Source organism: Crocodylus siamensis, chromosome 15, assembly GCF_052110815.1.
Source record: "Crocodylus siamensis isolate JL-2025a chromosome 15, ASM5211081v1, whole genome shotgun sequence".
Classification (NCBI taxonomy): domain Eukaryota; kingdom Metazoa; phylum Chordata; order Crocodylia; family Crocodylidae; genus Crocodylus; species Crocodylus siamensis.
Genome location: NC_143409.1, coordinates 53106833 through 53133819, shown reverse-complemented (window position 1 = coordinate 53133819; position 26987 = coordinate 53106833). Strand labels below are relative to the sequence as shown.

Genomic DNA, 26987 nt, shown 5'->3' with positions numbered 1-26987 from the left:
GGAATCTGTGGGGTTAGTGCCAGAGGAGTGAAGGGGATGAGGGGGGCAGAGACAGGTGGTGGAAGGGACACTTCTGATGGCCACGCCTGTCCCCTGTGGGGAAAGAAACCAGAGCATGCTGGGGCCCAGGACCTGAAAGGAGAGAGAAGCAGGAGTGGGCTGTGACGGTTAGCGTGAGCGTGTGGCACTGCTGGGCAGCCAAGCAGTGCCGTGGGGCGATGCGGCTGGATGGGGGGCGGTCCCCAGAGCTGTCTCGTGCTACCTGTGGAGATGATGATGGAATACGACTTGGATGACCGCCCCTTGACCACGCCGTGGATCTCCACCTGGTAGGTGGCACCAGGTGCCAGGCTGGGTAGGCGCACTGTAGCTGCATCCCCAGGCACCGAGAGCTCCTCCGCCGCGCTCCCACCTTGGCTGCCCACCTGCCGGTAGCGGACGACCACGCGGTCTGCGTGACCCCGCAAGCCGTCCAGCGAGATCACGACGGTGTCAGGGGAGCTGGCCACAACCCGTGGCTTGGTGTGCGTCTGCCGCCCCCCATCCAGCTGGGAGTAGCCCTCGGAGTAGATGCTGCCCACCTCCCTGCCCAGGGGAAAGGCACTAGGGGCCCTCGTGGGCACTATGTCTGCCAGTCCCTCTGTGTGCTCGCTCAGGCGGCTGAACACCATGTCGCGGATATCCACGGGCTTCCTCCGCGTGAGGTAGAAGAAGATGGCCTGGGCCACGCTGGGGATGGTCTGGTTGCCACGGAGCGGGAAGCCTGTGGCTCGCAGGTAGCTCTCCAGGCGCTGCAAAAAGGTCCCGTTGTAGGGGGACAGCTTGGCTGTGATGTTCTGCACCACGGTGCGGAGGAAGACATGGCTGGACAGCGGGGAGGCGTCGGGAAAGGAGGGCCGGGGGCTGGACCGCACTGCTGGGGGGGCAGGGGCGGGTGGACGGGTGCGGGAGGCCTCAGGGCGCGTGGACTCAGGGGGTGGCCCCATGGGTGGGGGTGGGGCTGCCGTTGATGCTGCCGGGAGCAAATGTCAGTTCAGCTGTGAGAGAGGGGCCTCATAAGGCTTCCCCCCCACCCTGTCCCCAGCCTTGGACTGGACCAGCACCTCCATGAGGTGCCCATCTCCCACCCCCAGAGCCAGCTGGTGCCCCTGGGCAGGCATCCCCTGGAGGGGTCAGACCCCTTGCCCCTTCCCCCGCCACCTCCTCTGGTGCCTTCACCCCAGCTGCAAAGGGAAGAGGACTAGGTTATTTCTGGCTTCTCTGGAGGCAAGAGACCTGTGGACCCTAAACGGAGAGACGGCTGGATGAACACATGGCTAAGCAAGAAGGACGGATGACAGGGAGAGGGAGAGGGGGGTTGTCCTGGCTCGCCGACGGGCTGGTGGTGGGTGGTAAAGAGGAGAGGGAAACAATTCCTGGAACATATGAGCGAGAAAAAATGAAGGGCAGGATAAGGGCCAATCTCTAGATCCCCGAAAGAGCTGTGGACAAATGCACAGAAAGAGAGGTGGGCCAGTGGGGAGGCGGATGGATGGATAGACAGGTAAGCCAATGGAAAAATGGATGGATGTATACATGGGCCCATAAAAAAGGAGGATGGGCGTATGGATGGCCTGGTGGAGAGAAGGATGGACGCGTGGATGGATGCATGGAGAAATAGACCAATGAAAGCACATCTGGACAGACACAGTGGTGTTCTCGGCCCCCATGTATCCCTCCCTGCTCCCCGACTCCTCCCCACCCCACCCTGTGTGGGAGCACCCACCGGTGGCAGCGGTGACGATAGCGGGTGGGCTGGCCTCGCGGTCCCGATGGGCCTTCAGGGTGATGCGGTAGCGGGTGTCACTCTCCAGGCCACTCAGGGTGACATGCTGGCGGTCGGGGGGCAGGTCCAGATGGCTGGGCGGGCCCCTACCCACACGGCTGACAGGGGTGTACTGCAGGGTGTAGCGCTCAGGAGCAGCAGCCGGGGGGTCCCAGCGGAGGCTCAGCGAGGTGGGGGTGGTGCCTGTGGGGCGCAGGCCATGGGGTGCATCGATGCCTAGGGGAGGGAAGGGCAGGGATGAGAGGTGCCAGGGATGGGCCTCATCCATGTGTCCATGCCTCCATCCCGCCCTTCAGTGGTCTGCGCATCCACCTCTGTGTTGGCTCATCCATTCATCCAGCCACTTTTCTATTGGCCCTTCCACACATCTACCCCTCCCTCCACTGGCCCAGCCATATGCCCCTTCATCTCTCCACTGGCCCGACCATATGCCCAGCCGTTGCTTCTTTGGTCCATACATACACTCATATATACCCCCACTCTTTCCCCTGGGCCATTCAGCACAGAGACCTTCTCTTTCCCCAACATGGACACCTACCCCCAGAGCTGCCCCCCGCCCCAGCCCCGGTACCCCTCAGAACTCACGGGTGCCGACGGTTAGGGTGGTGGGGGGACCGAGGTGCTGGTCCCGCAGGGCCTGGACCGTGACGCTGAACTCCTGCCCTGGCACCAGGCCTGAGGGCGCGAAGACCGTGGCCGAGCCGGGCAGCTGGAGCAAGGACACCCCCTGGGGGTTGCCCTGGGGGAGGGAAGCAGGAGTCAGGACCCCTCCATTCTTCCCCTCTCCTCTTCCAGAACCCCGAGCCCCCCAAATGTGCCCCCACCCTTCCTGCTGCCCCTCCTGCACTATCTCCCTGCCCAGGAGGAGTGATTAATAACCCCCACCCCATCGAGGGGGATCCCTTTACCATAGGGACAAGGCGAATCTCATAGCCATCCACGGGAGTCTTGGGGCGACGCCACTCCAGCCGGAAGCTCGTCTCCTCCCTGCTCACCACGCGCACATCCACAGAAGGGATCTCTGATGGGGGCAAGATGGGGGGGGTGAGGCATTCGTCCCTGCCCCCTCCTGGATCCAGTCAGCACCTTCCCGTGGCCTGGAGCTGGTTTGGGATCGGTCCCCCCACCGCCCCCTGCTCCCCCCTCACCTCTCCCCACTCCCTGTTCTCTGCCTGCCTGAGGTCTTTGATGGGCATCCAGGCCGGGCGCGGTGGAAAGCAAACACTTTGGGGAACAGATGCAGCTCTGATCCACTGCCCCCTTCCCCCCCGCAGCAGCGCCTGGCCCCTGCAGCCACGATGAATGGGGCCGATTCTACAGGGGGTTACCCGAGCTGGCGTGGGCAGGGTGCCATGTGGATCTTGGCTGGGCTGGTGCAGGGATCGGGCAGGACTGAACAGGGGGTCTCTGTGCCCGAGGAAGTCCCCCCTTCACCTCCCCTACTGCTCCTGGCCCCACCCCGCTCCCAACGGCCCTGGCCTGGGGTCAAGACTGGATTAGGCAGCACAAAGGGCAGCTTCATCCCTGGGCTGCCCCATGTAGCAGGGAGGAATTGAGAAGGGGGAGATCCTAGCTCACCCCATGGCGGGGAGGCATATGGGGGCCCAGGGGGATTGTGGGTACTGAATGAGCTGTCCCCTGGGGCATTCTGAGTAGGCAAGGCACAGGAGGGAGTAGGACCGTGTGGCTTCATGCTTTTATGGGTTAGGAGCAGCTGAATACCGCGGGGGATTGTGGCCAGGTGGGATTATGGGCTAGGAGCAAATTGCCCAGGAGGACTGTGGATAGGGAGCAAGGGCAGTCCAGGAGGATTCTGGGTAGGGAGCCAGAAGGGCAAAAAGGGGGTCATTGAGAGGGGAGGCAAATGCCACTGAAGGTGAGTGTGGGTGGGCAGCGAGGGCAACTCAGGGGGATTGCGGGTAGGGGGCAAGAGAGGCACAAAGGGACTGTGGGTAGGGAGTGCGGATGGTCCAGGGGATGGTCCAGCTCTAGAGCATTGTGGGTAGGGAGTGAGGGTAGGCCAAGGGGACCAAGGGCTGGGGCATGAGCTAGTCCCAGGGGATTCTGGGTAGGTTAGCAAGCTAATCCCAGGGTACTGTGGGTAAATTAATACTCTGGCTCCAGGGGATTGTGGGTATTTTAGCAAGCCAGCCCAGGGTGATTGTAAGATAGCAAGCCAGGAAATGGCAGCTCAGCAAGCCAACACTGGGGGGTTGTGGGTAGGTTAGCAAGCCAGCCCCCCGGTACTGAGGGTAATTTAGGGAACCAGCCCCAAGGGACCGTGGCTAAATCAGTAAGCCAGCCTCAGGGGATTGTGGGTAAACTAGCAAGATGGCCCCCAGGGATTGTGGGTAAGCTAGTAACGTGGCCCCAGGGGACTGTGGGCAAGCTAGTGAGCTAGCTCTGGGGGACTGTGGATAAGCTAGCAGACCAGCCCTATGGGATTATGGGTAGGCTAGCAAGCTGGCCCCTGGCCATACCTAGAGCGCAGTCCTCGCCGGCATAGCCCGGGCGGCAGTGACACCGGCCTTGGCGGCACTCACCGCGGCCCCAACAGTCCCCGGGGCAGGCCCGGGTCCCGCAGTCGGGGCCACTGTAGCCAGGATGGCAGACACAGCGCCCAGCCACGCAGCGCCCGCGGGCCCGGCACCCCTGGGGGCAGGCGGGGGTCTCACAGGCAGGGCCTGAGTAGCCCTCGAAGCAGACACAGCGACCACCCAGGCACCGGCCCTGGTCGTTGCAGTCATCGGGGCAGGTGGGGACCTGGCAGTGCCCATCCACGCAGACCCCGGCTGGGCCACAACCACCTGGGCACTGGGGCTCAGCACACGTGGGGCCACCCCAGCCCTTCTCGCACACACAGCTACAGGCCGACAGGTCGAAAGTGCCGTGCTGGCTGCACAGGCTCCGCGTGTCCGTCTGGCCTGCATTGGGATGGGAGGGGAGGGGTTAATGCTTCACTCTGGCCCTGCCCCCGGCCCCTTTGTGTGGCTCCACCCACCCATTTAGCCCAACCCTCCTCCACCAAGACTCTACCCCTCCATGCCCACACCTCTTTTTGACCCCCTAGGTTGGCTTTTGGCCCTGCCCACCTATTTAGCCCTACCCTCTTCCCCAAAGCTCCACCCCCTGTGGCCACACCCCTCCCAACCACAGCCCCACCCCACCCCCTTGTCCTGCTCCACCTCCTTTTGACGCCCTTGGCTGGCTCCCAGCTCGACCCATGCATTTAGCCACACCCGTGTTCATACCCCTCCCTGCCACAGCCGCACCCCCTTCTCCAGCCCCCCACCTCTGGCACCCTGAACTGTTTTTTGGCACCACACGCCCAATCAGCCCCACCCCCACCCTGAAGTTCCTCCCATCACTCTAGCCACACCCTTTTCTGACACCCTTTGTTGGCTTCCGGCCTCAGCCAGTCATGTAGCTCTACCCACCCCCTGCCGAGGCTCCACCCCTTACTGCAGTCATGTCCCTTCTATGCCACCCCAACACCCCTTCTGCCCTGCCCCTTTTCAACAGCTTCAGCTGCTGCTGGGTCCCCACCTACTCATGTGGTTCCCCCCACCACACCAACCCCACCCAAGGCTCCAGCCCTTTCCATGGCCATGCCCCCTCCCTGCCGCCACCACACCCCTCCGGCCCACCCCTTTTTTACACCCCACCTGGAGCTGGGTTCCACCCCCATGCCCAGACTCCACCCACTCCTCTGCTTGCTCCACCCCTACTCCTCCCCGCACCCTGTCTCACCCGTGCCAGCTTGGGTAGTGGCAGCAGCAGTCGGGCTGCACTGGTCTCGCAGGGACCGGACCTGGGCCTCGAGGGCACGAAGCCGGGCGAGGACGTCCCTCAGGGCAGCAGTGTCAGCCTCACAGCCACAGCCGGGGCCGGCCAGGTTGATGCGGTGGGTCAGTACCACCTGCTTCTCGGCCTCCCCCATCCCTGGCTCTCCCATTGGGACTGCTGTGGCCGTCGACCCCTGCGCTTCCTGGGGGTCCCCGCAAGCTGAGCAGGGGGGTACGCGGATGTTGTAGACATGGGAGAAGATGGTGGCATTGGCTGGGGGAGGGAGTGGAGCAGCTCGGCGGGATCGGGGCCTGGGGGGCCTGGGTGATGCCCCCTGGAACAGTGGTAGGAGCAGCAGCAGCAGTGGCACCAGCACCTGGTGACCCATGGTGCAGTGGGGACCTGTGGGAGGGAGAGAGTGAGGGATGGATGGGGATCCTCCCCAGGTGGGGGTCCTCCCCTCCCCCTCCTCAGACGGACCCACTGGCCCCCCACAAGCAGCCAAGACCTCCCCTCCATAACAGAGCCCTCTCCCCTTCCCGGTACAGCCCAGCTCCCCTTAGTGAACTAGGCTCACCCCTCTCCCACTGCAGGATACCTGGGCTCTCTGGGAGGTGAGTAGGGCCTGGGGGGCAGAGAAGCCAGGGGCTGGGGGCCCAGATGCCTGGGTTTTACCCTGTCTCTGGGAAGGGAGTGGGGTGTGACGGGGGTTAGAGCAGGGGGGTGGGGGCCAGGATGCCTGGGTTCTCTGGGAGGGGAGTGGGGGCTGCTGGGATGGAGCCCGGATGCCTGGGCTCCCCAGGATGGGAGTGGGGTCCGGGGGGTTACAACCTGGGGTCTGGCACGCTAGTCGCCCAGGCTCTTTCCTAGGTCCGGGAGGGGAGTGAGGACTTGTGGGATGGAGCCTGGATGCCTGGGTTTGCTCCAGGCCTGGAAGGGGAGTGGGGGCTGGAGCAGGGGTGGCCGGGAGCCCGGATGCCTGTGCTCTCTCCAGCTCTGGAGGAGGAGTGGGGGCCGGGGGGCTGGAGCAGGGGTGGCTGGGAGCCCAGATGCCTGGGTTCGATCCTGTCTCTGGGAGGGGAGTGGGGTCTTAGGGGGTTAGAAAAAGTTGGCAGGGGGAGGGCGGGGGAGGACCAGATGTCTGGGTTCCTTCCTGGGTCTGGGAGGGGAGCAGGGTGCAAGGGGCCAGAGCCCAGGTGCCCGGGTCCCATCCTGGCTCTAGGAGGGGAGCTGGGGCTGGGGGTCAAAGCGGCTGTGGGGCCGATTCCGGGTGCCCGGGCTCTCTTCTGGCCCCAAGAGGCAGCTGGTGTGCCAGAGGCCGGGGTCTGCCCCGCCCTGTGAAGGGTGTGGGAGCCGGGGGGCCAGGGCAGACTGCCTGGGTTCTCCCAGCCCTGGCGTCGGCGCCCCACAGAAGAGTCGGCCTGTTCCCACATGCCCTGGGGAAGCCCCGGCAGCCTCCTGTTTTCACAGCTGGTGGCCTGAATTCCTGCTTCCTGGCATGCTCCCGGCACCCACTTCACCCGCCCCCCTCAGGCTGGGCCGGCTCAGGCAGCCTGCCAAGGTCTCTGTCCCTGCCAAGGCCAAGAATGGAGGGATGGACAGACAGAGAGATGGAGGGTGCATGTGGATGGGTGGGTGGATGTGCATGGGGAAGGAGGGCTAGATGGATGGATGTAGCTGGGGAGGGTTGGAGGGGTGGATAGAAGATGTGCGTGGAGATGGATGGATGGACAGCGAGATAGGCGGATACATTGCCAGGTAGATAGAGAGGCACAGGGGCAAGATGGATGTATGGGGGGAGGGACACAGAGACGGGGTGGAAATGGATGGATGGGAAAGGAGGGGTGGAAGATGTGTGTGGAGACAGATGGGTAGCTGAGTGGACAAGTGTAAGGGAAGATGGATGGATGGATGACATGGACGTGGGGGAAAGACGGAGAGGAGATGAGGTGAGAATGTCTCCATCTGTCCGTCTGTCCGTCCATCTAACCTGCCAGGGGGTCTAGGGGGTAGACGGCTGGGCAGCTGGCAGAAAGACAATGTACGGGGATAGAAAAAGAGAGAGACGGGGTGTGGGGATGGGGATGGACGGACACACAGAAGATAGATGGGCACGGGGACAGACGGCGATGGGAGCGGGAGGTGGGCTGCAGGGATGGAGGGACAGACAGACGGACAGAGGAGGTGCCTGGGGATAGCAAGATGGACAGACAGACGGACGGACGGATGGAAGGAGAGATGGATCTGTAATGGGGTGGCAGGAGACTCAGGAACATCAAGAAGCAGATAAGGCAGATCAGTCGGCAGGAGGTGGGGGTGGGGGGTGGAGGCAGGCGCGGACAGACAGACGGATGGACAGGAGGCTGGCTGGATTAACCCCATAGCAGGTCTGGCTTTGAACAGGGGTAAGCCCGTGGGTGCTGCTCTGGCCCTGGCAGCAGGGGGCTGGGGGGGGCTCGGTAACCCTTGTGAGGTCCTCTGCTGCCGGTGCCCCTCACTCCTGACCTACAGCCTCCTCCCCACCAGTGCCCCTGACTTCTGACCTGCAGCCCCCCGCTCCCGCCCCGCAGCCCGCCGTGCCCCCCGGGGCGCGGGAACAGGTGTCCGCGGGGCTGGAGGGCAGCCAGGCCTGGCCCAGCCCGGTGCTGTTTACTGCTCGAATTCCTTGGCGCAGAGATGGGAGTCCCACCCTGCGCCCCGTGCCTGGCTGCGGGGGAGGGACAGGCGGGGGGGCGGCCAGGGCCCTCTTGCCCCCGGTCCTCTTCGGCCACCCGTGCAGCGAGTTGCCTGGGTCTCAGCCCAGGCTCCGGGAGCCCACAAAGCCGCGGGTCTGGCTTCCCCCCCGGCACACACAGGGCCTCTGTCTGCCTTGCCCCTTCCCTTCCGCCCCGAGTCCCGGCCCCTGGCAGCCCAGCCTGCCCACCCCCCAGCTGCCTGCCACCTGAGTCCCCTGGCCTCCCCGTTTCCTGTCACCCCAGGCTGCCCAGCCACGCCAGGCCCTTCAATCCCTCGCCAGCCCAGTCCTCCCAGTCCCTCCAGTTCCCTGTCACCCCAGGTCCCTGTCAGCCCAGTCTGCCCAGTCCCTCCAGCTCCCTGTTACTCAGTCTGCTCAATCCCCGTCCCTCCAGCTCCCCCAGTCCCCAGTCATCCCAGGGCCCCCAGATCCTGCCATCCCAGCACCCCAGTCACACCAGCTCTCCCAGTCCCTCCAGTTCCCTGTTACCCCAGGTCCCTGTCAGCCCAGTCTGCCCAGTCCCTCCAGCTCCCTGTTACTCAGTCTGCTCAATCCCCCAGTCCCTCCAGCTCCCCCAGTCCCCAGTCATCCCAGGGCCCCCAGATCCTGCCATCCCAGCACCCCAGTCACACCAGCTCTCCCAGTCCCTCCAGTTCCCTGTTACCCCAGGTCCCTGTCAGCCCAGTCTGCCCAGTCCCTCCAGCTCCCTGTTACTCGGTCTGCTCAATCCCCCAGTCCCTCCAGCTCCCCCAGTCCCCAGTCATCCCAGGCCCCCCAGATCCTGCCATCCCAGCACCCCAGTCACACCAGCTCTCCCAGCCCCTCCAGTTCCCCATCATCCCAGTGCCCCAGTCCCCCGACAGCCCAGCTCTCCCACTGTCCCCAGTTCGCTGCCACTCCAGTCCCCCAAGTCCCATCGTTTCATCATGCCAGTTCTCCCCAGGTCCCTGCCGCCCATTTCCCATCATCCCAGTGTCTCAGTGCCCAGAGGTCCCTGGAATCCCAGTTCTCCCAGTTCCCCTTTACTCCAGTCTCCTGCCAGCCCGGTCCTCTCTTGCCGTCCAGTTTCCTGACAGCCCAGTTCTTCCTTTCCCCGCAGCTCCCCTGGTTGCTACCATCCCCATCATCCCAGTGCCCCCAGTTACCCACCACCCCAATGCCCCCAGTTACCAGCTTCCCATCATCCCAGCTCTTCCAGCAAACCCAGCTCTCCCAGTGCCCTGGTCTCCCACTGTTCTGGTTCTCCCAGTCCCTCCGGTCTCGACATCCCAGTTCTCCCAGTTTCTACAGTTCCTGGTCAGCCCAGCCCTCAGCCCACCCCTTCATCCCAGGTCCCTCACTCCTGCCAGCCCAGTCCCCCCGGGACCCCACTGTCCCAGTGCTCCCAGTCCCCCCAGTCCCCTGCTGCCCCAGCTCTCCCTTTCTCATCCGTCCCACTGGCTGCTAGTCCCCGTCCGTCCAGTGCCGCCACCCCTGCCGCCCAGCTCCCCCCGCTGCTACAGTACCCAGTCATCCTAATTTTCCCAGTTTCCCCAGTAACTCCAGTACTCCCAGTCTCCTAAAATTATCCCAGCCCCTGATCCCAGTGCCCCCAGCCCCGCCAGCCCAGGTCTCCCAGTTGGTACAATTCCAAGCCATTCTCGTTCCCCAGTAACCCCAGTTCCCCCAGTTCCCCAAGCCCTTCCGGTCTCCCCCCATCATCCCAGTGCCCCCAGCCCCCGCCAGCCCAGTTCCCCGTCATCCCAGGTCTCCCAGCACGCTGCCACCCCAGGCCCTGCACTAACCCCAGGTCTCCCCTGCCCCCAAGACCCAAGTTCTTCCAGCTCTCCCGCTGCCCCGCTGCCCGACACCCAGCTCCCCCGCTGCCCGCCGCTTGCCCCCGCCGCTTGCCCCCGCACCTCCGGACCCCACCACCCCGGGCCCCGCAGCCCCGCGAGACCCCCGGTCTCCCGCTGCCCGGAGCGCCCGCGGCCGCGCGGTACCTGCGGGCGGGCGGTGCGGGCGGGCGAGCGGCGCGGAGCGGGCGCGGGGCGGGCGCGGCGGCTCCGCGCTTACATAGCGGCTGCGCGCCCGCCCCGGGCTGCCGGCCAGGCCTGATGTCAGCGGCGGGGGGACGGGACGGGACGGGGCGGGGCGGGGCGGCCCCGACTCACCTGCGCGCCCCGGCACCTCCCTACCCGCCCATCGAGGCCCCTGCCTGCCCGCCTACCCACCCCCATCCACCTGCCTAGGTACCTGTCTGCCCAGGTCTTTGCCTGCCCACCTATCTACCCATCTGCCCACCTGTCCACCTCCCTACCTAGGTACCTACCTACACACCTACCCATCCACGCATCTACCTACCTACCTACCTAGACACCTACCTTCCCCCATCTACCAACCTGCCTACCCAGGTACAACCTGCCTACACACCTGTTTACCCTTCATCTACCTACCTGCCTACTAGGTAATTACCTACCCACCTACTTACCCCCTCATCTGCCTAGGTACCTACCTGCTAACGCACCTGCCTACTGACCAGTGTATCTAGCCAGGGGCTCCTGCAGGACCCCTCCCTTCCTCCAACCACCCCTGTATCCGGATGCCTGCGCACACCTCCCATTACCCATTTCCCCTCCCCCTTTCTTCATCCAACCCGCATACCTACCTTCCCATCCGTCCACCTACCTACTGGGGCTCCTGTATGTACCTCCCCATCCATCCATCCACCCACCCACACACTCCCTTACCTACTGACGTGTGTGCCCATCCCAGCATTCCCACACGCCCCCTTCAGCCATCCACCACCCAGCCGCCTACTCACCCCCCTTTCTACCCATCTTCCCATCCAGCCATCCCGCAGTACAGCCATCCCCATAGCCTTCCCTTCCCACATCCGTCTGTCCAGCTCCTCAAGCACTCCATGCCTCCATCCATCCACCCCTGCGTAGTCCACCCAGGTACCTACCTACTTTTTCACTGACCTACCTGCATCTCCCCCGTGCCCCGCCCCCACCACATGCTCCATGCATGCATCCGTCCCCTGCTTGCCCCTTCTATCCACCCACCTACTCGCTTACCTGTCTAGGGACCTCTCAAAGTGCCCGTGGGATCAGTCAGCCCTACAGCCCCTCTACCCCATACCTACCTACTACCCGTCTCTCTATGCAGCCAGCCACTTACCTGGCTATGTATCCATCCATCCCTCCATCTGCCCATGAGCCCATGGTGACTGTCCATCCATTGGGCCTGCCCCTGTATACACCTCTGTTCATCCGTCGTTTGTCCCCCACACCCCTCCATCCATCCATCCATCCATCCATCGGGTATCTGTCTCAGTACATCCATTCACCTACATACAGGTGCATCCATCCCTAACCACCTTACCTATCCATCCACCTACTTACCTATAGCATCCACCCATTCATCTCTGCACCCATCTCTACCCATCCATCCTTCCATCACTGTGCATATGCACCCTTCCCTCCCTCCCTCCCTCCTTCCACCCAGTGCTGGGTAGATCTCTATATGTTACTTGTAGCCACCACTGTGCACATCTGTCCGACATAAATGTCTGTCTGTCCATCTCCATGTATCCATCTCTCCCTCCCTCCCCATGTATACCCAGTGATCTCTCCGTCTCTCTCCATTTCTCTCTCCACCCACCTACCCACACACCCACCTTTATAAACATCCACCCACCCATCCACCTCCATCTCTCGCTCTCCATCCGTCCCTGTACACACCCATCTCCCTGTCTATCCATCTCCCTACCTGCCAGCCTACCGTACAGCAGACTCCCAGCACACCCCTCTCTACGCATTATCTACCTGTCCATCCATTCCCCCACCTACCCGTTGTCCCTCCTTCCTCATCCATCCACCCATCCACCCCAACTGCTATCCATTTCTCTCTCCAACCTTGCCCACGTGTACCTAATTATTGATCATCAGTCCCTCTCTCCATCCTTCCATCTATCCACCCATCCCTGTACATACCCATCTGTTCTCAGACCCTATAACAGCCTGGCTGGACATCACCCCCCGGTGCACAGCTCTTTACAGATCTCCCCGCCCACCCATGCCTAACTGCCTCCATTCATCTAGCCATCCTTCCCACCAGGTATCCGCAGTTCTCTCTTTCTTCGTCCATCCACCCCCCTTCTCATGCATCCGTTGCCCCTTCTTCTCCTCTAGCTCCCTCTCCCCATCTCTCAGCGTCCCCCAGTCTCCTCCGACCCCGGCAGCTCCCCCAGCAGCCCCCACAGGCGGCTGGCACCGGGCGGGGGGCACCGGGGACGCGGGGGCAGCTGCACCGGGGCGGGGGGGAAGGTCCCTGCTCTCGGCCAGGCCTTGAGCCCAAGGGTCGGGTCCGGGTCAAGCCGCCCCGGGAGGCAGTTCAGGCCGTCCTGTCCGGTGGGGCAAGGTACGAGCCAGCCTGGGAAATGCCCCGGGGCCAGGGGCCGGTGGCCCGGACAGCTGCGACCCCGCCGCCCGGCTCCACGGCGCGGCGCCGCAGGGGCTAGGGCGGGGGGGGGGTAGGGGCTGCAGTCCGCGAGGGTAAAACGCCGACGGGGGGGGTCGGGGCTGCGGGTCGGGCGTGAGGGGCACCAACAAGGCTGTGGCGGGGTAGGGGGTTGCGGGCCCGAAGTGTGGGGCACCGGCCGGGCTGGGGGGGGGGTCGGGGCTGCGGGTGGGGGTGAGGGACCCCGGCCGGGCTGGGGAGGGGGTCGGGGTTGCGGGCCCGAAGTGTGGGGCACCGGCCGGGCTCGGGGGGGGTCGGGGCTGCGGGTGGGGGTGAGGGACCCCGGCCGGGCTGGGGGGGGGGTCGGGGCTGCGGGTGGGGGTGAGGGACCCCGGCCGGGCTGGGGGGGGGGTCGGGGCTGCGGGTGGGGGGAGGCCCAGTCGAGGCCGGGCGGCGTTTGCTTTGGCCGGGCAGACACAGGGGCTCTGTGCGGCGGGGCGGGGGCCAGCGCCGGGGGGGGGGGCGCGGAGCAGGGGAGCGAGGACGGACCGAGGGAAAGCGGCGGGCGGGCGGGCGGGGGCTGCCCCGGGCCTCCTGCCCCCCCGGCCGGCCCCGGATCCAGCTGGATGGCGTCAGGCGCCGCGGCTGAGCTCATGGGTCAGGAATAGCGGAGCGAGCCCCCGGGGGCGGCGGCCGGAGTCGCCCCGGAGCTGGGGGGAGCCCAAGGCTGCGATGGAGCGGCCCGGGGGGGCCGCGGTGAGGGGCAGGGGCTGCAGGGCGGGCACTGCGGGGCGGGGGGCGCAGGCAGGCAGGGAGGGAGGGGCACGGGGGGGCCGGGGCCGCACGTGCCGCCGGGGGGCGGGGCCGCGCTCACAGTTTCGGCTCCGGGCGAGGAGGAGCGGGGCTCCGGCGGGCTGCGGGGCCTCTGCCCCCCCCCCCGGGCACACGCGGCCGGGCCCGGAGCCCCCTGCCCGCCGCCGAGAGCCCGGGGGCGCGGCGTGCCCCCGCTGTCCCCTGCCCCGGGTCGCTGCACAGGCCATGGGGGGGGGGGGCGGGGGGAAGCTCCTGCCATTGTTTACCCCTGGCGCGGCGGTCGCCGCAGCAACCAAACATCTGCATCCCCGCGCCAGATGTGGAGCATCCAGCTGCCATAGCCGAGTGATGAGGCAAGGCCAGCCCCGCACCCGAGGCCCTGTACTCCCGACCTGCAGCCCCCTGCGTCCCCCCAGCCATGCCGGTGCCCCGCACTCCCGACCAGCAGCCCCCCCCCCCCAGCTCTGCTGGCTCCCTCACTCCCAACCTGCAGCCCCCTCCAGCCCTGCCAATGCCTCTCACTCCTGACCCACAGCCTCCTGCCCCCCAAATCCCCCCAGTACTCCTCACCCCCAGGCCCCGCCCCCCGAACAGCGGTGACTCAGGGGGAGCAAGCAACAAACAGTCCCGTAAAAGCCGGGTCCCGCCTGGCGCTGGCCCCAATCCCAGCCTGGCTGGGGCAAGCGGGGCATGGAGCAGTAGCTCTGGGCCTCTGGCTCCAGCTGCTCCCGGGCAGCCACCATGGGGGGGACCAGTGTTTTGTCCAGCAACAATGGGTGTGGTGAGGGATGGGGGGGCCGGGGGGGGAGGAGGGAAACAAGCCTCTGGGTAGCCAAGGCCATTAGTGCAGGGCAATGCTGGGGGATGGGGGGGAGGGGAGGGGAGGGGGAGAGACACTGGAAGGAACTCGGGCATCCGGGAGCCAGGGCCTGCATTCATCAGTGCAGAGAGAAAGGTGGCTGGTGGGGGCACACACTGAAGAGAAGGCTGTCATTCGGGAAGCCAGGGCCTGGGCTAGTCCAGGAGAAGGTGGGGTGGGGGATTCACTGGCTGGAGAGCACCCAGGTGTCCTGGGAGCAGGGGACGGGGACTGGGACACACACTGGAGAGGACCCAGGTGTCGGGGAGCAGGGGATGGGGACTGGGGGACAACTGGAGAGTCCAGAGAAGAGCCACACATGATCAGAGGGCAGGAAAACAGACGTCACGATGACAGGCGGAGAGACATGGGGCTCTTTAGCCTGGAAAAGCCTAAGCTCAGGGGTGATCTGATGGCCACCTACAAGTTTATCAGGGGTGACCATCAGGATCTGGGGGAATGCTTGTTCACCAGAGCACCCCAAGGGATGACAAGGTCAAATGGTTATAAACTCCTCCAGGACAGTTTCAGGCTGGACATAAGGAAGAATTTCTTTACTGTCCGAGCCCCCAAGGTCTGGAACAGTCTGCCAGCGGAGGTGGTTCAAGCACCTACATTGAACACCTTCAAGAGCAAATTGGATGCTTATCTTGCTGGGATCCTATGACCCCAGCTGACTTCCTGCCCCTGAGGCAGGGGGCTGGACTCGACGATCTTCCGAGGTCCCTTCCAGCCCTAATGTCTATGAAATCTATAACCCAGGAGTCGGGGAGCAGGGGATGGGGACTGGGAGACACACTGGAGAGGACCCAGGAGTCGGGGAGCAGGGGATGGGGACTGGGGGACACACTGGAGAGGACCCAGGAGTCGGGGAGCAGGGGATGGGGACTGGGGGACACACTGGAGAGGACCCAGGAGTCGGGGAGGTATGGCTTGCACCTAGAGCAGGGGAAAGGGAATTGGGGGTTGGGGCAGGTTTGAGAGTACCCAGGTGTCCTGGAGCCAGGTCCTGGGTCCATTTGTGCCAGGGAAAAGGCGGGGGGAAGCTGGGGCAGATGGGCCGCAGGGAGAGGGTGAGAGGTCCACAAGCTGGAGAGACCCCAGGCGTCCCGGGAGCCAGAGCCCGGGTTTGGGCAGGGGGACAGGGTAGGGGGATCACAGGCTGGAGCAAGCCCTGATATTCTGGGAAGAGGAGGGGGCTGGGGACCGGGGACAGACACAGTGGAGAGTACCCCGGCACCTGGGGATGGGAGGGGGCTGGTGCGGGGACACATGCTGGAGGAAGTCCAGGTGTCTGGGGACCTAGGGGCTGGATCGTAGCGGGGAGAGGGTGGGAGGTCCACAAGCTGGAGAGGAGGCAAGCGCCGGGGCCGGGTTGGGGAAGGGGAAGCGCGTGTGAGGGCGTTACGGGCTGGAGAGACCGCGGGGAGCCGGGGAAGGGCTGGGGCGCGGGGGGCTGGAGCCCGGACACCCGCGGTCACGGCGCGGAGAGCGCGGGGCGCGCGCGGAGCGGGGCCGAGCCCGGGTGCCCGGGGCTGGCGGCAGGGCCGGCCGCAGCGGCGGTGGGGGCGGGTGAGTCACGCTTGGCCCCGGCCCCGCGCCTTGGCTCCGGCGCTCCTGTTGTTGCTGCGATGAGCGGAGCCCGTGCCCCCCCAGGCGCCTGCCCGGCTGCCGGGTCTCTCCCGTGCCGCGGGGGGCTGGGAGCCTGCACCCACCCGTCCCCGGGGGGGCTGGCGGTGGGAGCAGGGGTTCTGGGAGCCGGACACCCGGGACCTCCGCGGGCTCCGGAGGGCGGGTCCGGCGGGGCCGTGCGGGAGCGCAGGTGCTGAGGCTGGCCTGGCCCCTGGGGCGGCCCCGGCCCCGGGGGGGCGCGTGTTTGTTTCTTCACGGCTGACACTGTCCCGGGCTTTGACGCCCAGAGAGCGCAGGCGTCCGAGCCCCCAGCCCCCACTCCGTACCCAGAGACCCAGGTGTCCCGGCTCCCAGACCCCTCCTGCGCCTAAGCCCCCGAGCCCCTCTCAGCTCCCCGAGCTGGGGGCGACCCAGCCCCCCCCCCCAGCCAGCCCCAGCGCCCCTCCAGGGTGAGCAGAGAAGCCAGGGGGCTGCTCAGCCCCCATCCCCCAGGCCCCTCCCAAAGACCCCAGGTGTCCAGGCTCCCCGGGCCCCAACCCCCTGCACCCCAGTCGCCGTGGGGGCCCTGGTGGCTGCATCTGGACCTCATCGGCCTGGGGGCGCGGGGCGCACCGGGACTGAGCTCACGGAGCCCTGCTGAGTCACGCGGCCCCGCCCTCCGCTCCGGGATCGGGGCCAGCCCGCCTGCCTCGGCCCCCGCTCCTGCCCTGCCGGCCGGGGGGGCACCCCCTGCCGGGCCCCTGCACGCAGCACCCCTAGTGCCCCTGGGGGTGGGAGACGGGGTCAGAGCTACTGACCCGGGGCTGGCCGCGATGGTGCAAGCAAGTGCGCAGTGTGGGGAAAACAGCGCCGGCCATCCCATGGCACCCCCAGGTGCCCTCCCCCGTGCAGAGCGTCCCCTGCCGGAGCCCCAGCCGGGCTGTTGTGTCCTCAAGGCCAAGTACAGGGTTAACCCCCTGCCCCCCCCGTGGTGATGTCACCTCCTGGTTCTGTACCAGTTTCATTTTCGGCTGGGTGCTGGGTGACTTCCTCCACCTTGGGGAGGTGTCTCTGGCCTCTGGCCCCAGAGCCTCTGGTGTGAGAGCTCCCCTCCCTTGGGGGCGGGGGCAGCCGGGACCCCTGGGTCTCCCCGCCGGCGGGGGGGGGAGGGGGGGATGGCTTCCCTGCAGCACCTGTGCCTGGTGTGGCTGAGCCTCAGCCTGAGGCCGCCTGCGGCCTGGGCCGGCCTGGGTGAGTGCCCCCCGCCCCCTACTGCAGGGGCCGGTAGACCTGAGAGGGTGGGGGGCAGGGGCACCAGGGCAGCTTGGGGCAGCCAGGGGGAGGGGATGGGGTGTGGGGCGGGGGATCCAGCAGGGGGTGCCAAGCTGGAGGGACAGGAAGTGGGGCAAAAAGAGTTGCTGTGCTCCAGGGAGCAGAAGAGGGGGTCCAGCAGGGGGCATGGCGCTATGGGGGGGGTACTGTGCTATGGGGGGTTATGTGTGGGGGGGTCAGCGGGGAGAGAACCGGGTTCAGCGGGGAGTGCTGTGAGCGCAGATCAGGGGTCTGGCAGGGAGTGCTGTGCTGCAAGGCTAATCCCGGGTGCCACGCCATGCCAGGGTGGGGCCGGGCAGCGTGGGCCACGGGGCTGACGCTGGCCCCCACAGGTGCCGGGGTGGAGGAGTCGCATAGGCTGTGCTACCACTACACGGCCACCTACGACGCCGGCGGCCTGCGGGAGTTCTGGGCGGTGGGAGCGCTGGATGGGGCCCCTATCGACCGCTACGACCGCGCCGCCCGCGCCAAGCTGCCTGCCCAGCCCTGGATGCGGGACGGGCTGGAGCCGGACTACTGGCGCCAGGGCGGGCTCTCCCGTGCCGCCAAGGAGGCCTGGTTCCACGATGCCGTGGCCACGCTCCAGCGCCGCACCAACCGCTCCCAGGGTAGGTGGGCCCGGGCCCTGAATCTCCTAGCCTCTCCCCACCAGACCCCTTATGGCTCCAACCCCATCTCCCTGTGCCTCTGCCCTGCGTCCCGCTTTGGCCCAACCCCATCCCTTGGAGCCCGTCTCCCTGTGGCCTCCATATGTCCCTCCCGCCATGGCTTTGACCCCCATGTCTATGTCTCTGTCCCTGAGTGGCTCTGACCCCATCTCCCACCCCCATGTCTTTGCCTAGTGGCCCCCGTGGCTCTGCCCTCAAAGCCCTCCCCCCATGTCACTGACCCTGTGGCTCTGACCCTTTACCCCCCATGTTGCTCTATAACTCTGCCCCAAATCTTCCCCATGGCTCTGGCGTCCGTGGCTCTGGCCCCATGTCCCCCCACTCATGTCCCTGACCCCATGGCTCTGCCCTTATATCCCTTGTGGCCCTGACCCTGTGTCCCCCAGTGGCTCTGTCCCCCTGACCCATGGCCCTACCCTATGTCCTCCCATGGGCCTGCCCCTGTCTCTCCCCTGTGGTCCTGACCCCATGACTGACCCTTTGTCTCCCTGTGTCCTCCATGTCTCCGCCCCATATCTTTCCCCAGTTCTGACCTCCGAGGCTCTGGCCCACATCCCCCTGGCCGTGTCCCTGACCCCATGGCTCTGCCCATGTTTCCCCCATGACCGACTCCTTGGCTCTGGTCCCATATTCCCCCATGGCTTCTGACCCCCCCTCCATCTCCCCATATCCACCCACCCATGCCCCTGACCCCACGGCTCTGTCTTATATTCCCTCCATGGCCCTTACCGCGTGTCCTGCACTGGCTCTGTCCCCCTACCCTGCCCCATGACTGACCCCGCGGTCGTGGACTGCAGGCACGCTGCAGTGGAAGCACGGCTGCATGGTGGAGCCTGGCGGGCTGGTGCGGGGCTGGTTCCAGTTCGCCTATGACGGTGCCGACTTCCTCCTCTTTGACACCGACAACGAGCGCTGGCTGGCGGTGTCCCAGTGGGCCGAGGTCACACAGCGCCGCTGGGATGCCCAGCCTGACTTCAGCCGCCGTGTGCGGCGCTACCTGACTGATGCCTGCGTGGAGTGGCTGGGCCGTTTCCTCCACATCCGGCGTGCCTGGGCCAGCCGCCACGGTATGTGGGGGCATGGGGCTGGGGATTGGCCCCCGTGCCCAGACACCTTGGTTCGTGGCTGTCTTCCCAACGGTCATGGGTGCTCGCAGTGCCTGGGACCAGGGCATGGGGCAGGGAGAAGGGTTGAGGATCCCCCCCACAGCCCCGGCCTCCTGGGTCCTCTGCTCCCCTCCATGGCTGTGGGACACTGGCCGGTCTTCCCCGTGTGGGCCCAGGATGTGGGCGACGGGCAGCCGGGTGGATGGGGGATCTCACGCCCTCTTTCTCCTGCCCCAGCTGCCCCCCGGGTGCGAGTCTGGTCTCACCCGGCCCGGGAGCAGCCAGGGTGGCTGGCGCTGACCTGCCTGGCTGGGGGCTTCCCCACAGCAGCCGTGAGGCTGCGCTGGCATCGAGGCAACGGCACGCTGAAGGAGGTTGTAGCAGGGCCGGATGCGCTGCCCGCTGGTGACGGCAGCTTCCAGCGTTGGGACCAGCTGCTGGTGCCCGCCGAGCAGGCCCAGGGGGTGCGGTGCCAGGCCTGGCACGGGGACCTGGCGGCTCCACTTGAGGCTGCCTGGGGTAAGAGACATTTCCTCCTACCACCCTCCCCGCTCTGCCAGTTCCCCTCCCTCTTGACTTGCAGCCCCTTGCTCCCGCCCCAACCTGACTGGTGCCCCCTCACGCCTGACCTGCAGCCCAGTGCCCCACTCCCAGTCCCATCGATGCCCTCACTCCTGACCCACAGCCCCCCCCATACCTTGCCTCTTCCTGTAGACCCCGCTACCCTGCCCTGTGCTCCCAGGCTGCCCCTCTCCTGCTGCTGGGGTCTTACCTATTGCCCTGCCCTGGGACCCCATTGCCTTGTGGCCCCCACTGCTCCCTGCCAGGACCCCACCATCCTGCACTCCTTCCTCACCCCAGCTAGGCTACCCCCTGCCCTGCCCCAGCTTCTCACGCCTGCCTCTCTCTCCCTCCCCGCAAGAGCCCCCAGCACCCAGCACAGCCAGTGGCAGCCCCTGGGCCGTGGCAGGACTAGTGCTGGGGGTGCTGGTCGGGGTCTTGGTGCTAGGCGGAGCCCTGCTGCTCTGGAAGAGACGAGGTGAGGTCTGGGGGGCAGCTATGGAGACCTCCGCTTGGGCCCCGGGGCTGCAAGGGGTGACGGGCCTTGGGCGGTGGCTGGGGAGCCCTTTCCTTCCTGACCTTCCTCTGCAGCCCTGGAGCATGGGGGTGGCGTGGTGCAGACTGAGGGCACAGGCCTGCGACCCACCCAAAGATGGGCACCCTAGCTCTGGGGCTTATTAGGAGTGGGGGGAAGGGGGCTGAAAACAGCCACAACTTGTGTCTCACTCCCCTGCAGCCTTCAGAAGCAACATGAATTCCAGAGACGCCCTGGTATTTGGTAAGAGATGGGGACCCCCTGCTGCCTCGTCCCAGGACCCCTGTCCCCATCCTCTATGGGGGGGACATCCCCAGCCTGCCCCCATGAGACCCCCCACAAATCTCAGGCGGGGTGGGTCAGGGTGGGTCTCCGGACTAACCTGGGTTCTTCCCCTCCCAGACCCTGTGAAGGCCGGGCCCAGCTGAGCCAGGAGGCCGGTAAGTTCCCCCAGATGCCACCCCCCAGAGCTCCACAAATTCAAGCCATGGCCCACTTTTTTTGCATGGAGCAGGCCCGCCCCCTCGTGGCCACACTGGGTACTGCACCCCCACCAAGCCGCAGCTGTGCAGTCCTGCCCCGTGGCCAGTGCGGGGTGGGGGGCTGGCTGCCCGCCTGGGGGCCTCCTGGAGCACCCTCCATCCTATGTCTTTATTTTTTTCCCCCCTAACAGACCATCTTTTTTCCTAACTGGACTCCTGGGTGCAGTTTCTTTCCATTGACCTGTGGCTGCTGTTGTCCTTGCTTTGGTTGACAGGGTACCCCCTCCAAGGCCTTTTTGGAGGAAGGGGTCCCAGGTCACTCATCATTGCCCAGCTGTTGCCATGGCTTTGCTCTGGTGCTCCTGGCATCCACCTGTGTGGGGAGTGATGAGACTGACGTGAATTATAATGGATAATTAATTGAAATGAGGTGGGTGTGTCAGTCTGTCTGCGCCAGGGGACTTGAGAAGTCACTTCCCAGTAGGAAAACGCAATGGGGTGATAACAAGGGAGCCCCCCTTGGGGCTGGTTTGGGCTCCTAAGGGGAAAGACCCCTGCCCCTGGGGCCAGGCCCCTGCCCCACCAGGGCTCCATCTTGAGTCTCAACACGTTTGTGGCCAGTTCAGAGGTTTATTGCAGAGGGTGGAAGGAAATCCACAGCCCCTGCCAGTTGGCCTCTTCCTCCAGATCACCATCTGCACCAGCATCATAGGGTACGGGGAGGACTCGGATCTATTCACCTGGCAGATCTACCACTCCTGGGCCTCTCACTCCTCTGCTTGGCACCTGGGTCTGTATTGCAGCAAGCAGGGGCAGCTGCCTCATCATCTACCATGGGCTTCTGCCTCTTGGCAGACTCAGGCAGGGGGACATCAAATTTCCCGACCTTCCCAGGGCCACTGGAAATGAGATCTGAGGGTTCCTGCCCCGTGCCTCATTGCACCTGTTTTGGTGGGGAGACAGGCCCTGCTGCAGCTTGTGCAGGTATCGGGGATACCTGGGGCCAGGAGGGAGAGGGCTAAGAGAGGGGACAGAGCCCAAACCAGGGCCCTAGTTCCTGGGGATGGAGGGATGTGCAAGAGCATCAGGCCTAAGAGCCAGGACATGTGTCTAGAGTCCCAGGAAATACCCCGGTGCCCTCGTGCCCAGTCCCGCCCTCTCTTCCCCTAACCCCACTACTCCCCTGGAGCTGGGGGGAGGACCCAGGAGCCCTATGTCCCAACCCCATCCCTTGCTCCAAGCCAATCCCACCACTCCCTGGGACAGGGGGCAAGGCCACCCCTCCAGCCCACCCTCCCTTGCCACGATTCACAGCAGCTATTCCAGGGGGTGGTAGAAGTGGGTGTGTCCCTCTGGTGCCCCCCCCCATGGTCACATGGCTCCAAACAGCCACTCCCAGTGGTGTCCTTCTGGTACCCTGGTGACATCACAGCTCCCAGCAGCATTACTCTGGTGGTTCCTTGTGGCAGCACAGCTCATGGTGGCACCACTCCACAGCCCCTGGTGACATCACAGCTCGTTCTGATGTCATTCCACAGGAGACTGGTGCCAGCACGGCTCTCAGCGATATCATTCCAGCACCCATTGGTGACATCAAAGTTCATAGTGATGTCATTCTGGCACCCTCTGGTAGTAGTGCAGCTCATGGTGGTGTCATTCTGGTGTCCCAGGTGACATCATAGCTCCCAGCAGCATCATTCTAGTGCCCCCTTGTGGCAGCACAACTCATGGCAATGTCATTCCAAAGCCCCTGCTCTCATCATAGTTTACGGTGACATCATTTTAGCACCCTCTGGTGACATCACAGCCCATAGTGATCTAATCTTGGTGCTCTTTCGTGCCAGCAGAGCTCAGTGTCATTCTAGCCACTCCTGATGGCAACACAGCTCATAGCAATGTCAATCTAGCACCCCGTAGTGACATCACAGCTCATGGTGGTGTCATTCTGGTGCCCCAGGTGACATCATAGCTCCCAGCAGCATCATTCCAGCACCCCCTGGTGTCAGCACTGCTCCACGAGTAGCTGGTAGGGGCCAGGGCTGGCTCAGAGGGGGCGCTGGCGGGCATGCACGCGGAGGTGGGCCGTGAGGTGGGAGCTGTGGCGGAAGCGCTTGGGGCAGGTGGTGCAGGCAAAGGGCTTCTCGCCTGTGTGGATGCGCCGGTGCCCGGCCAGCGTGGAGCCTTTGCTGAAGGCCTTGCCGCACTGCGGGCAGGGGTAGGGCTTCTCGCCCGTGTGCACGCGCCTGTGCTGCAGCAGGTCAGAGCTCTGGGCAAAGCGCTTCCCACAGTCCGGGCAGGGGTAGGGGCGCTCGCCGCGGTGCAGGCGCCGGTGGGTGAGCAGGTTGGAGCTGCGGGAGAAGCCGCGCCCACAGTCAGGGCACACATAGGGCTTCTCCCCGGTGTGCACACGGCGGTGGGCGCCCAGGTCTGAAGCCTGGCTGAAGCGCCGGGGGCAGTCGGGGCAGCGGTGAGGGCGCTCACCTGTGTGGATGCGTTGGTGCTTCACCAGCACTGAGGTGTCCCCGAAGCGCTTGCCGCAGTCTGGGCAGGGATACGGGCGCTCGCCTGTGTGCAGGCGCCGGTGCGTGCGCAGGTTGGAGCCACGCAGGAACCCGCGTCCGCACTCAGGGCACCGGAAGGGCTTATCACCTGCATGAATGCGCTGGTGCGCCAGCAGGTTGGAGCGCCGCGAGAAGTGCTTCCCGCACGCTGGGCACAGGTATGGCTGTTCAGTGGCAGCCTCGGGTGGGGGTGGCTGGCTTGGATGGGGCCCTTCCACCCTCTCCTGCTCTGTGCGCTGCTGCTGACCCTGATGTTCTGCCCCTGGCTCCTCTGGCACCGTGCCCGACTCATTCTCCTCACTTTGTTTCTTCAGCTCTGTGCCCTGGTTCTGCCCCCATGGGTCTGTGCTCTGGTCCATCTGCTCCATCCCTGAGCCCTGGCTCTCCCTTTCTGGCTCTATGACCTGATCTAGACCCACTGGCTCCTGGCCCAGCTCATTTCCCTGCTTCCCCACGTCCGTCCCAGCTCCTGCTCCTGTCTCGGCCCCATCCTGATGCCCGCGGCAGTGCCGGGCGAGGGTGGAGCTGCGGGTAAAGGTGGCCCCGCAGCGGGGGCAGCGGTAGGGGCGCTCGCCTGTGTGGCCCTGCAAGTGGGTGACGAGGGTGGAAGCCAGGCTGAAGGTGGCATCGCAGTGCAGGCAATGGTATGGGCACTCCCCAGAGTGGCCGCGTTGGTGCTGCACCAGGTCGCAGCTGCGCCGGAAGCCCCGGCCACAATCGGGGCAGACGAAGGGGCGGTCGCCCACGTGGCGCCGGCTGCGGTGAGCTTCCAGCGTGGCGGCAGCTGCAAAGGCCTCCTGGCAGTCGGGGCAGGCGTAGGGCCTCTCGCCTGCGTGCAGGCGCCGGTGCTTGGCCAGAGACGAGCTCTGGGAGAAGCGGCGCCCACAGTCCCTGCAGCTGTAGGGCCTCTCACCCGTGTGTAGGCGGCGGTGGCGGGCCAGGGTGGAGCTGACGCGGAAGCTGCGCCCGCAGTCCCCACAGTCATAGGGCTTCTCACCCGTGTGCACCCGCCGGTGCGTCAGGTAGTTGGAGCTGGCGGCGAAGCGGCGCCCGCAGTCCCCGCAGGCGTAGGGCCTCTCACCCGTGTGCAGGCGCCGGTGCTGGGCCAGGTGCGAGCTCTGCCCAAAGGCCTTCCCGCAGTCTGGGCACGTGTGGGGCTGCTGGGGGGGCTTGGTCTGGCACAGTCCACCAGCACCATCCATCTTGATCTCCATCATGCCTGGGAGCAAGCAGAGGCAGCATGGGGCTCTATGGCTTCCCCTCTGCACCATGTCCCCCGTCCACCCCAGGGCTCCTTAAAGCTTCGCCTGTGTTTCCTCCTCTTTGTATTCTATTCCCACCCTGAGTTTTAGACCCATTCGTGGTCCAGAGCCACGTGGGGGTTTCTAATGCCCCAGCCTCTGCTCGTTCCCCCTTCCACAAGGACATCGAGGCTGGGGCAGACCCACGGTGCATCACCATCTTCGACTGTGGCAGGCGATGCTATAAAGGGAGAGCAGTGAGCTGGATCTATCTAACCCCATTCAAAACCCTCCTGGTACTTACTGCTTCTGGGGTGAGAGATGCCTGAGGAAACATCTCCAACCCTCTTGTTCAACAGCCATTAACAGATTGGTCCGCTATGAGTTCATCCAGGCCCTGGCTCCACTTTCCGCCTACACCCCCTCCCACATGCTAACGATGCGTTGCATATAAAAAAGTCCTTGTTCTTCTTAAGCTAAACTCTGTCTCTTGCTCGTTGCTGTGGGTGCCCCCTGGTTCTAGTCTTCTGGGGCTTGGGGAGCAACAGGTCCCTGCTCACCTGGTCCTCGCCCTCTATCATGTCATAGCGCTCTCTCTTCTCCCCCCTCAGTCTTCTCCTGGTCAGAGCTCATTAGTTTTGCTCAGAGGTCAGACAATGGGTTTGTCTGGGATGGTTTGCACCGGGGATGCTGGGGTTGGACTAGACATGACTTTTGCGGGTCCCTTCCAGCCCCACGTCGCTACGATATCTTCTTGCAAAGAACTCAGCCCGCGGCGGGGCAGAAGGACGCTAACCTCTAGGTTTCTATGGGCTGTCTGCCCCCCTCGCCATGCATGGAGCAGCACCCTTGAAAGGAGCCTGCGGCACCCCTAGGGGCTGAGGATCACCAAGCTGGAGATTGGGGTGGGTGGGTGGGTGCGGAGCCGTAACGATGGCTCCATTAGGGAAACCCGTGGGCATGGATCCCGGCACTTGTGTATTTGTCTGGAGCGGGGACAGACAGGCTACCGCCCCGGAACAGACAGACAGAGACAGGCTGGTCTCCCGGGATGGGGTCAGAGACAGGCTGGCATCTCGGGGTGGAATAAATCGACTGGCACCCGGGGGTGGGGATGGACAGACGGACAATCCCCGCGCGGGACAGAGAGACCCAGAGTCCAAGGATGGAGACAGACAGATGGGTGTTTTGGGAAGGGGGGGTAGACAGACAGCGCCCCCCATATCCCAAAGGGCACTGGGGGAGGGGGAAAGGACCCCAGATTAACCCCTTCCTCACCTGTGCCATTGTCTCTCAGGATGTTGGTGTCCCTGCAGCGCGGGGGCCCGGCTCAGCCCCCGGTTCCATCCTCAGGCTGCGCTAGGAGCGGGGCAGAGGAGGGGGCAGGTCAGAGCCGGAGACAGCAGCCCCTGCCCATGCACAGGGCGGCGGGGCTGGGGGGTGCGAGCCTGGGGGTTGCGGAGGACTGGGCGGGGGGGGAGGGACTGGGGCAGTAGGGAGGGGTGGGGCAGCAGGAGCCAGGGGTCCTGGAAGGGGGGGGTCTCCCCTGGGCTGTGGGTGGGGGGGGGGCCCGGTCGCCTGGGTTCTCTCCCTACTCGTGATGGGAGGGGGAGGGAGAGGCACCCCCCCTTCCCCCACCAATGGTATTATCCGCGGTGTCCCCAGAGGAGTGTGTGGGCCGTACCACCCTCTCGCTGGGGGGGGGGGGGGCCTTAGTGGGACCTCCCCGCAGAGAAGCCTGCGGACCATACCATACCCTTTAATTAGGGGGAAATTTTGCACCCCCTCCTATTGCTCCTCATGGTATTGTCCTCTAGGCCTGCGCAGAAGCGCGTGGGTCATACCATTCCTCCACCTCCAAGGGGGGTAGGTTCTCTTCTGAGCGCAATGGTGTGTGCCACTGGGCTTCCCGAGGAGCCTGCGGATCATACCATCTCTCTCCCTTGGAGGGGGGGACGGATTCTTCTCTTGCCCCTTCTCGGCAGGTCATACCATTCCTTCTCCAAGGGGGACAGATTCCCTCCCAGCTGTTTTCAGTGGTATTTTCCTCCCGGGCAGCACGTGGTTTAGCCCATCTCTCTCGCCCTCAGGGGGAATTATTCTCCCCCTCCCTTTTTCTCCTAATGGTATTTCCTTCCATCTCAGGCGGCTGAAGAACCTCTGGGTTATACCAACCCTTTTGTGGGGAGGGGTGGAATAATTCCCCTTGTCATTTCCTCTTAATGGTTTTTCCCTGTGCGCATAGGGAGCAGTAGGTGGGCCACACAGATCTTTCCCTGGGGGGGAGGGTGAGTCTCTCCCCCACTTTTGCTCCTTCGTTGTACCCTGCAGCTACAGAGCAAAGTGTGTGTGGGGGGGGCATTCCCTCCCTCCCCAATGGTTTTTCCTATGTGGTGACGGTATTTAAGGGTGGGCAGGGGTAGGGGACTG

The 26987-nt window shown here is 65.0% G+C and overlaps 3 protein-coding genes across 5 annotated transcripts in view; 1 reads left to right on the top strand and 2 right to left on the bottom strand.

The window, feature by feature from the left end:
* TNXB (tenascin XB) overlaps positions 1 to 10396 on the bottom strand; it is a 74099-nt gene extending 63703 nt beyond the window's left edge. Inside the window, exons 1-7 of the mRNA XM_090028148.1 lie at positions 10328 to 10396; positions 5576 to 6013; positions 4306 to 4749; positions 2734 to 2846; positions 2411 to 2564; positions 1766 to 2041; positions 263 to 1012 (exon numbers count right to left, since the gene is read on the bottom strand). Of these exons, the coding sequence (XP_089884274.1) occupies positions 263 to 1012; positions 1766 to 2041; positions 2411 to 2564; positions 2734 to 2846; positions 4306 to 4749; positions 5576 to 5999 (2161 nt within the window). The 5' untranslated portion in view covers positions 6000 to 6013; positions 10328 to 10396. The remainder of the gene's footprint in view (positions 1 to 262; positions 1013 to 1765; positions 2042 to 2410; positions 2565 to 2733; positions 2847 to 4305; positions 4750 to 5575; positions 6014 to 10327) is intronic.
* Positions 7519 to 21181, top strand: LOC149852858 (class I histocompatibility antigen, F10 alpha chain-like). Its single transcript, XM_090028431.1, has 12 exons — positions 7519 to 7560; positions 8182 to 8402; positions 10153 to 10340; positions 12542 to 12749; positions 15845 to 16032; positions 17736 to 18011; positions 18869 to 19138; positions 19415 to 19696; positions 20100 to 20216; positions 20475 to 20516; positions 20676 to 20714; positions 20946 to 21181. Exons 1-11 carry the CDS (start codon positions 7519 to 7521, stop codon positions 20699 to 20701), a joined length of 1860 nt encoding a protein of 619 aa, XP_089884557.1. The 3' UTR covers positions 20702 to 20714; positions 20946 to 21181.
* Positions 21182 to 21365: 184 nt separating this feature from the next.
* LOC149852857 (uncharacterized) lies at positions 21366 to 26273 on the bottom strand. Of its 3 annotated transcripts, none has more exons than XM_090028179.1 (2): positions 25836 to 26273; positions 21366 to 24535 (listed from the first exon to the last, which is right to left on the bottom strand). In XM_090028179.1, the coding sequence occupies exon 2, from the start codon at positions 24531 to 24533 to the stop codon at positions 22800 to 22802; it is 1734 nt and encodes a 577-aa protein (XP_089884305.1). In that variant the 5' UTR covers positions 24534 to 24535; positions 25836 to 26273; the 3' UTR covers positions 21366 to 22799. The 3 variants fall into 3 exon arrangements, with proteins under 3 accessions (XP_089884305.1, XP_089884306.1, XP_089884307.1); XM_090028180.1 differs by lacking the exon at positions 25836 to 26273 and adding an exon at positions 25118 to 25825; XM_090028181.1 differs by lacking the exon at positions 25836 to 26273 and adding an exon at positions 24862 to 25064.
* Positions 26274 to 26987: the final 714 nt, after the last annotated feature.